Source organism: Pipistrellus kuhlii, unplaced genomic scaffold (assembly GCF_014108245.1).
Source record: "Pipistrellus kuhlii isolate mPipKuh1 unplaced genomic scaffold, mPipKuh1.p scaffold_m20_p_22, whole genome shotgun sequence".
NCBI lineage: Eukaryota > Metazoa > Chordata > Mammalia > Chiroptera > Vespertilionidae > Pipistrellus > Pipistrellus kuhlii.
Window position 1 is genome coordinate 92,279 of NW_023425521.1, and position 17,008 is coordinate 109,286.

Consider the following 17,008-nt stretch of genomic DNA (forward strand, 5'->3'; position numbering starts at 1 on the left):
TTTCAATTCCGATCAAGGGCATGTACCTTGGTTGAGGGCACATCCCCAGTAGGAGATGTGCAGGAGGCAGCTGGTTGATGTTTCTCTCCTTCTCTGTAAAAAAAATCAATCTATATATATAGTTAATTACCCAAGTTGTGCCCTGGCCGGTGTGGCTCCGCTGATGGGAGCGTTGTGGTGTGCACCAAAAGGTCGCTGGATGGATTCAGGTCAGGGCCCGTGCCATAGGTTGCAGGATTGATACTTCTCCCATCGAAGTTTCTCTCTCTACCTCCCCCTTCCTCTAAACACCAGTAAAAACATAAACTTGGGTGAGGACTGAAAGAAAAAGTCCCCCCAGGGATGCTGGGGACACACACACGTTTGGGAAAATCACACAGGTGTTGGCTAGACGAGATCGGAGGACACTGGGAACTGAGAAAAGTTCCCAAGAGGCAAGTCTGAGCTCCGTGGGAGGGCGGGGAGCGGACCGGAGAGGAGACGGCACTCTTCAGGGAGTTCGTCTCCCGACCCACATCTTCATGGCCCCCCGCCCTCACACAGCGGCGCCCTCCACCGTCGTGGCCGACCGCGCCCCGGGCTGTCACCCCCGGGTTGTGGCCCGAGCCTGCGACGGAGGTGCTGCCGTCCCGGGCTGGCGAAAGTCGGCACAGCCGTTTCCGCTGCCAGCACCCAAGATGGCGGCACGAGCGTCGCCGCCACACGAAGCACATGCTCTCGGCTCCGCATCGACCTCAAACATCCCCGCCCTCGGGTCTCCCTGGACTTTTGCAAGTCACCGTGGGAACTCTCAGGGGGGGACCCCGCGCGGAGGCGGCGGTACGCCCTCCCAGGCCTCGGCCCTTCTCCCCCCGCCAAGGAGAGCGCCGGGAGCGCGCCGCCGGCCGCTCGCTCCGCACCAGCGTGTGCTCCCTCCCGGGGCGGAGGGGGCCGGGATGCCGCGGGCGAGAGGGGCCTTCGCCCCACTTATTGGAGGGCCCACGCCGTGGGGGCGGGCTCACCTCCCATTGGGCCGTGAATCGTGCCCGTCTTGGGAAATCGGAGGGGAAAGGAGGCGGAAGAAACTCAGCCATTGGGCCCTCGCTGCTGTCAATCAACGTGACATCCGGCGACGGCCGGGGTCTCGGCTCGCTGATTGGAGAAACGTTCTGGCCGCGGAGGGCGGGCTTAGAGGTGAGGTGGGAGGAGGAGGCGGGGAGGGAAGCGGAGGCTGGGGAGCTCTGGGCCGGCCGGCGGCGGCGGCGGCGGCGGCGGCTGCGGAAAGGCGGGGGTTCGAGGTGAGGACCTGCTGTGGCAGCAGGGCAGTCGGAGCTCAGCAGCGGGTACCCGGCGTCTTGTTTGCCCTGACGAGAGGCCGTGTGCCGCGCCGCGGGGCCCAGACTTCGGGGCTGAAGGGCGGCGGGGTGGAGCTGAGGGGCAGGAGGCGGGCGCGGGCGGCCGGGCCGGGGTGGTGTCGGGGTCGGGCCCGGGCCGGCAGGGAGGGGCGGCGGGGCCGCGAGGCCGCGAGGAGAGCCAGGTCCCGGTGGGCCGGGACGGGGAGGGCCGGGCGCCCGAGAAGGCGTGGTGCGAGGCCGGGCTCCGGCGCGGGGTGGGGCCAGGCGCGGCGCGACGGGGCAGGGCCGCGAGGGTGGGTCAAGGCCGGGGAAGCGGCACTTGTTCCCGCGGCCCCGGAGCTGGAAGCGGAGGGAGCGAGAGCGGGCATGGCGACGTGGTCTCCGCCGGACGCGGGTACCCGGGGCAGTGGGACTGGGCTCACACCAGGGGCCTCTGGCCTTCCTCGGTCTTTAATTTAATTGGCTCTAGAGGGGGCTTTAGTAATAAATGGCGTGAGGACAGGAGGGCAGTGTAAGCTGAAACTGGGTCGCAATTGTGTTTACTACTAACCAAGCAAGGTGTGTGTGTGTGTGTGTGTGTGTGGTTGTAGGTGTAGATCCCTCTTCTCCCTTAGGATGAAGTTGGTAGGTGACTCATAACCGTGAAGAGAGTTCTGTCTTGGTTTAAAAGGTTAATCGCTCAAAAGTAAGAGACCAAAAACCGAAAGTCGGACTTGCTCCCTCCCCACTTGGCTATCTGGGCTGAGCACTTTGCCATATCCTTCTGTTTGGGCTCAGAAGGTCATGAGAATGAAAATAAAACCTGCCCATGCAAATTATGGACGGAATAAGCCTGGCTCAGCTCACCTTCCTCTCTCCACCTCCCCCCCACCCTTTTTTTTTCTTCTTGTAAACGGGAGAGTGATAGGAAAGGGAAACCAGGTTTCAAAGTTGAAAAAAATAAAAGGCATTATCTTTTCCTGCGAAGTGGTGGCCTGACCGTGTTCCTCGTGTCCTTCTACACTCTCATCCATTAATAACCTCTCCCTCCCCTTTAGAAGTGGGGAGGGACAGGGATTGTAGGCCGTTTTCTCCAGAGATGGGCAACCAACTTTCCTTTAGGATAGGAAATGGACTTAACGCTAAAAATAGACGCCGGGTGGTGTGTGCAGGGGTGGAGGGGGGAGGAGGGCCGTAAGTCAGACAACATGTAAGACATGTTGGATGCTTGGGCATTGTCTGCTTCTTCCTAACAAGCCGTGTTTCAGGGCATTGCAGGTTTCATCTACAGAAACAGGGATCCTTTGATCCTTTGTGAGCAATACTTCCTTTCATAGTTGTGTCTCTGAAAGGTTTTTGTTCGGGGCGGATAACAACTGACTTATTTTCCCTCTCGTAAAAGTGGCCTTTTAATGTGTTTCCTACCTTCCGCCTTGATCAGGGTGTGGGAATTCTATGGAATCTTACCCTGTTGCTCTTGTGATTCCCATTTCAGGTTTCTCTGGAAACCCTCCTGGTAAGTGTGGAGGAGGCGGGACACTCTGACCCAAGACAAAAGGCCTGTAGCTCCAGCCAAAGAAAATAAACCTTAGGAAGAAAAACCCCACCAGAAACAACAATACCCATCAGCTGTTCCCGAGAGCAGCCCGCAGTGGAGTCTACAGAGCACCGCTCCTGGGAGGGAGGAAGTGACGGTGTGGATGTGGGGACAGTAAGTCACGTGGACCGGAGGGCCTGGCCGGGGTGAGGAACGGTGGTGCGTGCAGAGGCGAGGCGTGGAGAAGGGAAAAGTGAATGTGGCCCAGAGTGTGGCCTGGGCTCCACGGGGAGTGCTTTCCTGTGAGGCCATCAGGGAACTCAGCCCCTGTGCCCTGCCAGGGTGGGGTGCGGGTTTGGCATTGAGCGGGGGGTAACTTGCTGGCTGGAGCAGCAGAGCAGTGGCCTTGATTTGACTTTTGGAAGATTTTAAAAACCAAAAAACATAAACGTTGTGGTCCTTCAGCAATGCTTTCTCTGAAGAAATACTTAACGGAAGGACTCCTCCAGTTCACCATTCTGCTGAGTTTGATTGGGGTGCGGGTGGACGTGGATACTTACCTGACCTCTCAGCTCCCCCCACTCCGGGAGATCATCCTGGGGCCCAGTTCCGCCTACACTCAGACCCAGTTCCACAACCTGAGGAATACCTTGGACGGCTATGGTATCCACCCCAAGAGCATAGACCTGGACAATTACTTCACCGCCCGGCGGCTCCTCAGTCAGGTGAGGGCCCTGGACAGGCTCCAGGTGCCCACCACCGAGGTCAGCGCCTGGCTGGTCCACCGGGATCCGGAGGGCTCTGTCTCCGGCAGCCAGCCCAGCTCAGGCCTTGCCCTCGAGAGTTCCAGTGGCCTCCAGGATGTGACAGGCCCAGACAACGGGGTGCGAGAAAGCGAAACGGAGCAGGGATTCAGCGAAGATTTGGAGGATTTGGGGGCTGTGGCCCCTCCAGTCAGTGGAGACTTAACCAAAGAGGTCAGTGGCCACGAGGAGGGGTGGGTGGGAAGGGCCGGGTTGGGGGTGGGGATGGGCTGGTCCTGGAGGACTGTGGTCTGTAGCACTAACTCTTGTGAAGAACCAGAGGTTGGGCTGGGGGTGGGGGGATGTCTCAGGCATTGGTCTTGGATAGGACTGAGCTGAACTGTCTGCCTGGGATTGGGGCCTGGGAGCATTTCCTGTGTTGAACCATTGACCCACCTCTGAATGTACCGTCAGGGCAGTGGGAGGTTCCTAGAACATGCCAGTGTGTTTACTGCTTGGATTTCAACATGACTCCTGGAGGCCCTGCGGTGGGGGAGGGAGTCGTGTTGTGATGGGCTTTGATGCCGTGTATATCTGTTGCTAAGACACAAATATTTTGTGGACTCTTGCCTTGTACCTCCCCCCAGATCAAAACATACATACATATCCTGAAGTTCTCCCTGTGGTCAGTCCTGCTGTTGTTTTAAGGTCCTGATAAGTGCACTGTCCTGGGCCTGAGCCAAGGGGTAGATTTTAGATAGTTATTCTCGGTGCAGTGCGGACCAAGGCTCCCATCTTTGCTAAAGGCCTGCTGTAGGCATAGGAAGGAGGCTGGGAGCTAGAAGAGGAAATGCTTTCTGCTGCCCGAGTCCTCTAGCTTTGAGCTGTCAGATCTTCAGCTCCTGACATGTGGCAGACATACTGTTCCGGGCAGAAAGTGATGTAATTGGCTTTAATAATGTGAATGGCTACAACTGCCCCTGTCCCACCAACACAATGATAAGATGGCTTTGAGCTCTATGTTTTGCCCTGGCTTGCCACTCAACCCCAAGGAGTTTGAAAAAAAGGCCCCTGAGGAAAAGAGAAGACTGGATTGCACTAGGCTGGGTTTTCCAGACCTGAGTGTTGGGGCGGGGGGTTGTAAAAAGGGTTACACATGCTGAACTTGCCTCCTTCTGCCCACTAGTCAGACCAGGTTTTTTCTTCTCTCCTGCGGTTGAGCCTTTTCTTGAGCTCAGTTCTCAAGCGTGTGGCTTCCTTTGGGCCAGAGGTCCTAAACTGGGGGTGATTTTGCTCCCCAGGGGACATGTGGCAGTGTCTAGAGACACTTGGTTGTCAGAACTAGAGGTGCTATTGACCTTTAGTGGGGAGAGTTTAGGGATGCCGTTAAACTTCCTAAGAAGCACAAGACAGCCCCCCAAATGACAGACTGATCTGGCCCCAAATGTCAGTAGTGCCAGGTTGCTTTACTGTTCAGCTGGCTCATACTGGATCTACTTTGAAAGAGACTAGAATTATCTGAGCATTCGAGACGTGAGCATTCCTACTTTTCAGTGCATTTTTTGTTCATCTTCACCCGAGGATATTTTTCCATTGATTTGTAGAGAAAGTGGAAGGGAGGGCAAGAGACAGAGAAAAGGAAACACCCATGTGAGAGAGACACATCGATCGGTTACCCCTGCAGGTGCCCTGACCAGGGCCTGGGTGGAGCCTGCAACCAAGGTATGTGCCCTGGACCAGAATTAAACCCAGGATACTTCAGTCCCAGGGCCAACTTTCTGTCCACCAGACCACACCGGCTAGGGCTTTCAGTGCATTTTGAACAATCTTTATTGTTTAAAGTATTACATATATCCCCTTATTTGTCCCATTGACCCCTTAGCTAACCCCACTCTGCGCCCCCGGCCTTCACATTTTTCCTTAGATCCTTACAGCGCCATTGGGAACTTGAACCTCTCTTCTCTCTCTGTCATTTACTTCAAATGGACTCCAGTCTTGGCACAGCGGTCTGAAGTAGGCCTGCATCCTCGTCTTCCCCCCGCCCGTGTAGCTCCCCAAGGGAATAGGGTTAGGGTTAGGGTTAGGGTGTAACTGGCTCGCTCTGGGAACCCTGCAGGGGAGCCCTCTGGGATGGATGCTCCGATAGAATGTAGCTGGGGTGGGTGGGACTTTGACTCTGCTTTCCTCCATTTCTTGGCCTTCTAGAAGGTTGTTTTCTGTGACCAGGCCTTCGCGACTCCCTTTTGGGGGTTGGCGGTGGGTCAGCATTAGGGGCCCAGGCCGGGTATGGGGGGAGGGAGGGCTATTATGTGTCTAGAACATTTCCTCAGCAACTCGGGGATAAAAATACCCAGGTCCGGAGCATGTGACAGGCATTGCTGGAGCCGGTATTATCCCTGGTGGCAGTGCTCCCCTGCTGCCAGGCCTGTTCGATGGACAGCCATAGCCTGGGCCCGTCAGGGATAGGATTCCCCTCGAGGTTGGCACTCTGCCCAGGGCGAGGGTGGCCTGTGCACAGCTCTCCCCAGGCTAGCAGCAGAGTGACCAGGAGAGCGCACTGCCCCTGACCTGACTTTCAGCTCGGGGGAGCGGCACTGAGGGTCGGAGTCAGAACAGGGTGCTGATTCTGTCAGGGTTTCTTTCCTTCTTCAGAGATGTGGGCCAGGGTCAGGCAGAGCTAGGGTAACGGGAGTGGGGACATGTTTGTGGCTCCGACACTTGTCTTCTTCAGTGTCTCCTTCAGCCTTCCGGCGGGGGCTCCCACCTCGCAGTAAGCCTGCTGGCTCTGACATGGCTGCACGTGCAAAGGGCATTCTCCCTTCCTCATCTGGCCGCTGTAGAGTGAAAGCCCCTGGCGCACATGTGATCTGGATACACTGGGTTCCTGCCCAGCCTGGCTGGTCATCCTTGGGCTTGAGGACAACTGGCCGCGGTCCTCCTGAGGAACGGGAAAACTTCCATTTCCAGGGAAGAACTTCAATTCCCGCAGAAGCTTCAGGAGTGTCTGCCCAGTCCTGAGTGGGCTGGGTAAGCTGGATGCGACTAGAAGGAGTGGCACCCCTTCCCCCCAGGGCGCTCACTGCCCCACCCGCACTGGCGCTCTGGGCTGGGTGGGGCTGCCCGCCCCTGGGTGCGTCTCCTTGAGGGGAGGCGGCGGCCCTGGGATGGGCTGGTTCCTTGCGCAGCTTCTCCAGCTGCCCTGGTGCAGAGATTGGCTCTGGGCTGCAGCTAGGTAACAGGCGGTGGGAGGGGATTGGCTCTTTCCGCATCTCCAGCGGAGACTTGGGGGAGGAGATTGGCTCTCGTCGCAGCCTAGGTAACGACAGTGGGAGGGGATTGGCTCTTTCCGCAGCCCAGCTGCTGACCTGGGGGAGGGGATTGGCTCTCCGCAGCCTCAGCAGTGACCTGCGGGGGGGAGGGGGAGGGGATTGGCTCCTTGCTGCAGCCTAGGTAACAAGTTTGGGGGGCGTGGGGATGGGAAGAGAGGGAGGAGTGGGAGGATAGGCCTAGGAGGACGCTTGCTTTCCTCTGCAGCTTGGGCACGGAACATGGGGTGGGAGTCCCGTCTCACTGCAGCCGCTGCGGTGAGCTCAGGGTGGGGACTGCTGGGCGCCTGAGTGGAACTGGGGTTGTGAGGTGGGAGGGGGCTGCTCAAGGATGGAGGAAGAGGGCTGGGCTGGGCCGCCCAGGCAGCTGTACGGGCGGGGCACCTCCTCAGGCCCCTCGGAGCTAGCACGGGGCCACCCTTCCAGCCTGGTGTGCTTCCTGCAAGCCAAGAGCTCCTCGCAGCCCCCCGTCCGGCTTCCCGGCACCGGCTGCCCTGGGGCTCATCTCGCAGAACATGACCCGCCTGGACCGCAGCTCTCACAGCGGTGGGGGCCCTGCCAAAGGGAGCAGGCCCCTTAACTCTTTGCAGGCTGGTCATCGGGTGGCCCAGCCCCACTCTGCTCCTGGGTCCAGGGCTTCTGTTCAGGTTGGTGTATGTGGGGAGACCGAAAGGAGAGGTACACGTGGTGGGAGGTCTTAGGATCAAAGAGGGTATGGTGGGAAAGGATACCTGATAAGGGTTAGGGAGGTGAATCTCATTAAGGATATTGCTTTCTGAAAAGTGCCGGCTTAACCTGAATGGAAGGAAACAGTAGGGTTTCTTTAGCTATAGGTGTCATGTGTGGAAAAGCTCCAAGAGCTATTTACTGGGGTTCTATGCTGGTGGCAGGGGCTGGGGCTGGGGGTGGTCGCAGTTGGTGCAGGAGCCGCCAGGGTAGAGCAGGGTGGGTGTTTTGGTACCTGAGGCAGCAGCCGTGGCCAAGTGGTGATGGAAGCTATGTCCTTGAGTGGTAGGGAGTGAGTCCTGGGGTGTGGTAAGGGCGGAGAGCTCTGGTGTGAGAGGGGGCACCGGGCTGGCCTCGGTAGGGGTGGGGTGCCCAGTGAGGATCAGCTGACTGCTTGAAGCTCTCCTGGGAGCGGCAGCTTGTTGGGATCAGCTGGAGAGTGAGGATTCTGGCAGGGATGGATCTTGAGGTGAGCCTGGGTTTTAAGAGTTGTGGGTGTTCAGTCTTACTCCTGCCTCAGCCGGGGAAGGGGGATGGCTGGAGACAGCCTGTCATTGTCATTGGTTTCATCAGGTGGTTGCAAATGCAGGGATTTTCCTCTCCAGCCCAGCCCACCCCTTTATGCAAATGAAATGGTACCATAGGCTGATGCAAGTCTGGCCACCATCGAAGCAATTCTGCATGACAATTTGCCCTTGCTTGCTGTGGCCAGCTTCCTACAAACCATGTTTCAAGGGATTCCCATTCCCCAAATGAGAAATGCCCCTTAATTTCCTCCTCCTTACATAGCAATGAGGTGCCCTGCCTTTCAACTGGGGTGTTTCTGGTGCAGATACAAAGCCCCAGACTGGCACGGTGATGGTACGCTATTGGTTTTTGATAGGTTTTGGGTTTCTTGGAGGCTGGCGTCTGGGAATGAGTGAATGAAGCCTTGCTGATGCAGAGTGGTGGGGGTAAGAGGCTGGCAGCTCTAGGCCTGGGAGGGAATAATTGGAGCAGTGCTAGGAAGGACCCCTGAGAGGGAGGAAGGGGCTCCTAGATCCAAGAGCTAAAGTCGTGGTGATCTGTCTTTCAGGACATAGATCTGATTGACATACTTTGGCGACAGGATATTGACCTGGGGGCTGGGCGTGAGATTTTTGACTATAGTCATCGCCAGAAAGAACAAGATGTGGATAAGGAACTGCAAGATGGAGTGGAGCAGGAGGACACCTGGCCAGGAGAGGGAGAAGAAGTTCTGGCACCAAACCTGCTAGTGGATGGAGAAACTGGGGAGAGCTTCCCTGCCCAGGTACTCCCACCTCTGCTCACTCCAGGAAACTTCTCTTTAGAGAAGGCAGTTATGTCTTGTGGGATGGACGTGAGTGGATATTTTGGGTTGGGGTCTCTCACAGCGAGTGGGCTAAGAAAAGAGGAGTGAATGAACAGAAGTAGAGGGGCCAGGCTTTGGTAACAAACAGCAGAGGCGGCACCTAGCAGATTCCTACTTGCATCAGGACTCTTACCTTCCCTGTTCTCCCCTGGAGTTTGGGGCTTAGGGAAAGCCATTAGCCTGGAAACAGAGGGAGTGTAGGCCTACAACCATGCAGGTCTTCCTTCGATGTCCCCTTGGGAAAGCCTGCAGGCAGCCAAAGCCCAGATCAGTCAGACTTACAGTTGCTGTTGCCACAGGTGCCTGGTGGGGAGAACCAGACAGCCCTGTCCTTGGAATTGTGCCTTAGGCTGCTGGAGGCCACCTGCCCCTTTGGGGAGAATGCCGAGGTGAGGACTTCAGGGAGAGCCCACCAAGTCAGCAGAGTAGCCTGCACACAGTGTTCCTATGGGGCTGCCTGAAAGGCCAACTCCTGGTGCTGGCCTTGTCCTGGCTGCCGGGGTGAAATCAGGAAGGGACAGACCTGATGGTAGTCTCTGGGAGGAAAGCACAAGGCTGGTCTTTCCTTTTCTCTTTGTTCAAGACTCTGTTTTGCCCTAGTTCCCAGCAGACATTTCCAGCTTAACAGAAGCAGTGCCTAGTGAGAGTGAGCCCCCAGGTCTTCAGAACAACCTCTTGTCTCCTCTCCTGACGGGGACAGAGTCACCATTTGATTTGGAGCAGCAGTGGCAAGATCTCATGTCCATCATGGAAATGCAGGTAAGACTGTCAGAGCACAAACTCATGGGACTTTGTGTGGGGTGCCAACCCTCTCGGAAGAGAAAGAGTAAAATATCTGTCTGGTCCATAGGAAAGTGAGAGGTAACTGTCGAGGTATCTCCTCGGGGAGATGGGGGTAAAGTGAGGGGTAGGGTTTGGGTTAAAACGCCAGGGCTTGAGCCTTTTAGAGTGGGTATGCCTTCTTCCTTCAAGCAGATAATCACTTGGCTAGGTGCTTCCAAGGTATACCATGCAGTGCTTTACAGCCACCGTAAAAATTACCTCACTTGGCCCTCATAATAATCTAGTCAGCCCTTCATTGTTTTATTTATTTTTAAAATATATTTTTATTGATTTCAGATAGGGAGAGGGGAGAGATAGAAACATCAATAATGAGAGATAGTCATTGATTGGCTGCCTCCTGCATCCAGGCATGTGCCCTTGTCCTGAATTGAACCAGAGACCCTTCAGTCCACAGGCTGACATTCTATCCACAGAACCAAACCAGCTAGGGCAGCCCTTTATTATTTTAAAGGTGAGGATATGGAAGCTCAGATAGCTTATGATATATTGGTCACACAAAAGTGGTACAGCGGTTTCCTTATTCCAAGGCTTGTTTCTTTGTTTTTGTTTTTTTACTATGTTGATTTTGCAGTGAAGAGGTAGTTAGTGTTAGGTGTTTACTTATTCTCTCTTCAAGATGGGGAAGTCTGCTGAAACTGGTTTGGCTCAGTGGATAGAGCGTCAGCCTCTGGACTGAAAGGTCCCAGGTTTGATTCCGGTCAAGGGCATGTACCTTGGTTGTGGGAACATCCCCAGTAGGGGTTGTGCAGGAGCTTGCTGATCAATGTTTCTAGATCTCTATCCCTCTCCCTTCCTCTCTGTAAGAAAGATAATTTTTTTTTAAATTAAAAAAAAAAAAAAAAAAGATGGGGAAGTCTGGCCCAACATGAGTTGGTCAGTCCTGCATTGGAATGGGGTCCATAGGGAGGAACCCATCTTTGCCAGGCCTGGTGGACCAACTAGGGCCAGGAGCTGATGCCATGGGCTCTGGTTTCCAGTTTCTTGGTTTTATACCCATGCAGTTGTGCCTCTGTTGAGTGTCTACTCTATAGAAGCCCTCAGCTTCTCCTGGGAGGGTCTGCTCTGAGTAAAAGGTGACCCTCTTCTTCCCTTTCAGGCCATGGAAGTGAACACATCAACAAATGAGATCCTGTACAATAACCCTCCTGGAGACCCACTGAGCACCAACTACAGCCTTGCCCCCAACACTCCCATCAATCAGAATGTCAGCCTGCATCAGGCATCCCTGGGGGGCTGCAGCCAGGACTTCTCCCTTTTCAGCCCTGAGGTGGAGAGCCTGCCTGTGGCCAGCAGCTCCACACTGCTCCCACTGGTCCCCAGCAACTCCACCAGCCTCAACTCCACCTTTGGCTCCACCAACCTGACAGGCCTCTTCTTTCCACCCCAGCTCAATGGCACAGCCAATGACACGGCAGGCCCCGAGCTGCCTGACCCACTGGGGGGTCTGTTAGATGAAGCCATGCTGGATGAGATCAGCCTCATGGACCTGGCCATTGAAGAAGGCTTTAACTCCGTGCAGGCCTCCCAGCTTAAAGAGGAATTTGATTCTGACTCAGGCCTCTCCTTGGACTCTAGCCATAGCCCTTCCTCCCTGAGCAGCTCTGAAGGCAGCTCCTCCTCCTCCTCTTCCTCCTCCTCCTCCTCCTCTTCTGCTTCCTCCTCAGCCTCTTCCTCCTTCTCTGAGGAAGGTGCCGTTGGCTACAGCTCTGACTCTGAAACCCTGGATCTAGAGGAGGTCGAGGGCGCTGTGGGCTACCAGCCTGAGTATTCCAAGTTCTGCCGCATGAGCTACCAGGATCCGTCTCAGCTCTCTTGCCTGCCCTACTTGGAGCACGTGGGCCACAACCACACGTACAACATGGCACCCAGTGCCCTTGACTCTGACAAGCAGATGAGCCGGGATGAGCATCGAGCCCGAGCCATGAAGATCCCCTTCACCAATGACAAAATCATCAACCTGCCTGTGGAGGAATTCAATGAGCTGCTGTCCAAATACCAGCTCAGCGAAGCCCAGCTAAGCCTCATCCGGGATATCCGGCGCCGGGGCAAGAACAAGATGGCAGCGCAGAACTGCCGCAAGCGCAAGCTGGACACCATCCTGAACCTGAAGCGGGACGTGGAGGACCTGCAGCGTGACAAAGCCCGACTGCTGCGGGAGAAGGTAGAGTTCCTCCGGTCCCTGCGGCAAATGAAGCAGAAGGTTCAGAGCCTGTATCAGGAGGTGTTTGGGCGGCTGCGAGATGAGAATGGGCGACCCTACTCGCCCAGTCAGTATGCTCTCCAGTACGCCGGGGATGGTAGTGTCCTCCTCATTCCCCGCACCCTGGCCGACCAGCAGGCCCGGCGGCAGGAGAGGAAGCCAAAGGACCGGAGAAAGTGAGCCGGGAGGAAGGGGGGTTGACACTCACCAAGATTGAAACTGGAGGAGGGCTGGGCCTGGACCTGGACCTACAGTGGGGGACTTGAATGCCTTGTTATCCAATAGATCTGCTCAGACAGGATGACTGTGGGTCAGTGGACAGGAAGAGGTGAGCACAGGCGCTGTCTGGCTCAGCTTCCCCACTGGGGAATGTTGAAGTTGCCAGACTGTTTGGGTGGACAGGGTCTTCACCCATCCCCCTTTCCTTTGAGGGGAGAGGGGTGGTGATGGCATTGATGGAGGCTGACAAAGGGGAAGGGACTTGAGAGAGGAGAGAAAAGAAGTAGGAAGTCTCATTCCAGGAAGAAAGGAAGGAAAGAAAAACCAAATAGAAAAAAAAAAATAAAAAAAAAAAATCAAAGCTGGAAGAAAAAAAAATGCAGGTTAAGATCGAATCTGGCCAGGATTCCAGGCAACAGGTTTTAGGTGGGACGAGGTCGTTGGTGTGAGTAAACCCCACTTCACTCCAGGGGAGGGGCTTTGTGAACTCATTCTACTCCCACTCGGATACCCACGAAGGGGAGCTCTCCGGTAATGAACGTTTCAACATGGGAGCTACTGGGACCCAATACTAGTTTGAGGGTTAGGATTAAAGGGTAGTGAAGAGGAAAGAGTCACAAGGCCCCATGTTGCAGCAGCCCCAACACCAAGCATGCCACTCACTGTCCCGTCACCCCTTCTCCCCTGGTGCCCAGTCACCGAGCTGAGGTTCCCATGACTTCATCAGAGCTTGCATGCAAATGCTGTTCTCTTCCCTGCCCACACCAGCTGCCCAGAGCTCTTTTGCACCTGGGTGCTGGCAGTGCCCCCAGCAATGGGCCTACAGCCTTCTGGGGGCTGCTCTGAGGCAGGGGGATGATGTGGAGAAGCCAGGTAGTATTCAGCACAACACTGGGGAGTGACCCCCTCAGACCTCCCACCAACTGGGCTTGTCACTGGAAAAGCCAAAACAATGAAACCCAGCAACAACAAAATACTAGTCCTCTTAGAGGTTCTTGCGCTTTGATTTTTTTAGGGCTTGAGCCCTGTTTCACTTATAGGGTCTAGAATGCTTGTGTTGAGTAAAAAGGAGATACCCCAATATTCAAAGCTGCTAATGTTCTCTTTGCCATAAAGACTCCGTGTAACTGTGTGAACATTTGGGATTTTTCTCCTCCGTCCTGAGGTCTCTGTCTGCTTTCTTTTGAGTTTCTTCCTAGGAGGATTAGAAGTGCATGAATGGAGGTTTACAGCATCTTCCCTCTGCCCCAGGCTCTTGGCCATAGGCAACTTCTCAGCACCCTGAGCTCAGCAAGGGCTCCTGAGGGACTGCCTGGGGGAAGCAGAGAGGGGAGTGCCAAGGTGGCCACATGGTTCCAGGACCTGTGTCTACTTTTAACTGTGCTACTGCTGCTTCCCCCTCCCCCCAGGCTGACTAGAGTAGTTTGGACTAGCAGGAGTTAAATGGGGGAAATACTGGTTCTCCCCACTTTGGGGGAGGGTAACATTAATTGAGCAGTAGGGCCAGAAGGCATGAGCCTGGGAAGTGCTTTTATAAATTATTTTCCTTGTAGATTTTATTTTTAATTTATCTGTGACCTGCCAGGGAAGGGAGAGAAGAGGTTGTGAGCACATGACAAAAATAAAATAAAATGGATGATTCATTCTCAAGTGCAATTTTTCCCTATCTTGAATTTAAACAGTAAGTAGGCCTCAGGAGGGCTGGCCATTGTGTGACTAAGGCAGAGCTTACTTGGGAAGGCGGGTAGACAAGTAATTTAGAAAGGACAGAATAGTCTTAAATACTGTATTAATAACCCTTCCAGGCAGGTGTTAGGTATCTGTTCACAAGGTTTACCAGCCGAGTCCTCAGAGGAAGGATTCAGAATCCTTTTGGCTTTTCTCAAAAGGCATGCCAAAGGCTTCAGTGTAAACTAGCATGGCCACAGAACTGGAGGAGCAGGAAGCCAGACCCCAGGGTTTTGAGGCATCGGAAAGCCCCAGCCGAGGTAACTGGAAGCTGACACACAAACGCCTCTGCCTTAATATCAAGCCTTTGAGGTGCTGAATGCTGCGAGGTACTGGGTGGTAGCTGGAACTGCCATATGCCCATCTTGAGGTAGATGCCAAATGCCCAAGTAATGAATACTCAGTGGCAGGCTGAGATTACTGGACAAGATTTATTCACTTGATCTTGGCCAAAAAGCTGAGAAGCAGTTCAAGACAAGATTTATGACCAGAAGCCATGATCCTAGTAATAGAACCTGTGATCTTTAATTTCCCCTGCACCACTGTGTGAACTGGCTCGGCCTAGTCCTTCAGTGATGCTGCTAGAGTTTATCCTGAGGGATGGAATAGAATTCCCGGAACAACATTGATTTCTTAAACTTGTTTCAATTTACAATGGCTTTCCTCTTACCTCTAGCTGGAAAGGACTGGTCATATTAACAAGAGCTCTTCCTGCATGAGGAATTAAGCAGTGTTTTTTGTCAGTCAGGTAAAACCAAGATTCTCAAAGTGAAAAAAGGGACAAAATTAAGAAATTCACTACTAAGAAAATACAAATTGTTATGTAGAAGAATAAATTGACAAGTAAAATTCAAAAAGTATATATTTTGTATTCCTTCTAGAAACAAATATTTTGGGTTTAACAATATTAGGCTATACCTTTTGTTTTGCAACTTCTTTTTTAGCATGAGATATAAAGGTTTTTCAAGTGAAACATTCCTCTTACCCTTTTTACTAGTGTTGCCTCTAGTCTGGGAAAGTATTTTTGTCACCCCCTTTCCCATGTCCCCTTATGGAGATCTACAGCTGTATCTAGGGTCATGTTGATTAGATGGGGCTTCGGGCCAAGTTGGTCAGCACTGCTGTGGGGCTGACCTCTTTTGCTGCTGGCTGGTGGAATGGGTGTTCCAGCTTCAAGGTTTTTTCTGTCAAGATAGGACTCACTTAAAGCCTGTTAAAAACCTGCTACACTTAAGACAAGAAGTTGAGAAGAGATGAATAGGCCTCAATCCTTAACTACAGACCAAATTTCAGCATGACCTGCTTGGCTAGGGGTAGAAACTTGCTCTGTCTTGACTTCAGCAGTGCTAGGCTTCACTCAAACCATTTCCCCATACATCATCATTCACGTGAGACGGAAACAGACTCACTGTTTTAACATCTGCCCTGCAGATTTCACCAATGAAGATGGGGCTATTTCAGTATCATTAAAAAAAAACAACACAAAACACACACACAAAAACCTGAAAGGGTAAAATAGTATCTGCAATACCTGGCCCTCCATGGCTGACTTCTCACCTTTTCCAGGGAAAGCTAAACAGCATCTAGTCAAACAGCTGGTGATCGGGGTAGTACTTTCCAAAGAACCTCATCTTCCTCAGGCTGCCCTACTCCCTGCTTTTACAGCCCCAGATTACACCAGGCCTTGCTGCTCTTCAGGTTTAGCAAATAGCTGGAAAAAACAAGTGCCTTGCAGAAAAAAATAACCCCAACACCATCAAGCCGCCTTCCACATCCAGTAGGCACCGACTTAGAGCAACAGCTTTATTTTTTAAATTGATTTTTATGGAGAGAAACACTGACTATCCCATTTACGCATTCACTGGTTGCTTTCTGCATATGCCCTCACCAGATATCAAGCCTGCAACCTTGGTGCATGTGGAAAAGGCTCCAACCCAACTGAATCACCTGGCCAGAGCCAGAGCAACAGCTTTAGCTCAGACTAAATCAGGAGTTTTAGTGCATCTCCAGCCAGAGTTTGTTTTCTTACTGATGCCATCTATATGCCAGTAAGGTACTAGGTTGGTATCTGCCTCTGGAAGTTGTTTTCCCAGCCAAGTGTAGAAATTCTCTAGCAAAGCCGAGGTGCTTGGCTATCCTAAGTGATTGAACCTTGTTTTCTTACCACCCATTCAGCTAGAAAGTGAATGGTGAGCCATAGACTTTTTGTCATTTTGTCAGTGTACCACGAACAGCAACCCTTCTTTGACCTTTACTTTCTCACTGAGGGGTTAGTCATTTCCTTGTCTCTATCTTCTGACTTCATCGTGGGGCATGTGGGAACTCTGGGAATACATGGGAAACTCAACACCCTATTTGATTTCTAGTCCTTGTTCTGTCCAGGGATCCTTTGAAAATGCACATTTGCCTAAATTAGCTGATTAACAGAATCTAGTACACCAGGTGTCTCCTGATATGAGTATGGGACCTTGCTAAAGAGTTGTGTTCAGAATCAGTTGGATAGAAACTCTGTCTTCCTTTTAGAGCAAACAAAAATACCAATGGTAGTCTCAAAGTTGGTTCTTTTCCAGTCCAACTTTAACTGGACTGGCGATAGACTGCACAGTAAATGTTACTTCATTACAGATATTTCAACCAAGGAAATAAAACCTCGTTCAGTCCACATGGGGAAGGGTGGAGAAAGACCACAGTTGGTGCTCTGCCCTGACCAGAGCCAGGCCCCAAAGTTCCCCTGCCTGACCACAAACAGTAAACGGCGGGACTGGTCAAAGTCAACTAGGATCTAAAAGTCCACATGGGTAAACATGGCTTTGGTGCTATTACCACCATGCAAACCAACAAGGTCATAGTGCAGTCAGGGCTGCTGCTGAATATTTTAACACAAGCTATTAACATAAACAAGAACTATAGAACTGAATTGTCAGCACGTTGTAAACTTATTGTTTCAACCTTACCTTGGAGTTCTGTCACCTCACTGATCTAAATAAGGGGGGAAAAAGCA

General features: G+C 53.1%; 1 protein-coding gene across 9 annotated transcripts; it reads left to right on the forward strand.

Moving 5' to 3' along the window:
* The first annotated feature begins 920 nt into the window (after positions 1 to 920).
* Positions 921 to 16,995, forward strand: NFE2L1 (NFE2 like bZIP transcription factor 1). 9 transcript variants are annotated; one of them, XM_045586056.1, is made up of 6 exons: positions 1,161 to 1,277; positions 2,809 to 3,827; positions 8,721 to 8,936; positions 9,317 to 9,406; positions 9,618 to 9,776; positions 10,957 to 16,995. In XM_045586056.1, exons 2-6 carry the CDS (start codon positions 3,318 to 3,320, stop codon positions 12,238 to 12,240), a joined length of 2,259 nt encoding a protein of 752 aa, XP_045442012.1. In that variant the 5' UTR covers positions 1,161 to 1,277; positions 2,809 to 3,317; the 3' UTR covers positions 12,241 to 16,995. The 9 variants fall into 9 exon arrangements, with proteins under 9 accessions (XP_036307174.1, XP_045442010.1, XP_045442011.1 ...); XM_036451277.2 differs by having other exon boundaries at positions 1,181 to 1,322; XM_036451278.2 differs by lacking the exon at positions 1,161 to 1,277 and adding an exon at positions 1,596 to 1,728.
* The last annotated feature ends 13 nt before the right edge of the window (positions 16,996 to 17,008 follow it).

Excerpts from the sequence above, each read along its gene's own strand:
- NFE2L1 (XM_045586056.1), top strand. The coding sequence starts at position 3,318 with ATGCTTTCTCTGAAGAAATACTTAACGGAAGGACTCCTCCAGTTCACC. Across the intron at positions 8,937-9,316 it reads GGGAGAGCTTCCCTGCCCAG|GTGCCTGGTGGGGAGAACCA; the intron begins GTACTCCCACCT and ends CTGTTGCCACAG. Across the intron at positions 9,407-9,617 it reads CCTTTGGGGAGAATGCCGAG|TTCCCAGCAGACATTTCCAG; the intron begins GTGAGGACTTCA and ends GTTTTGCCCTAG.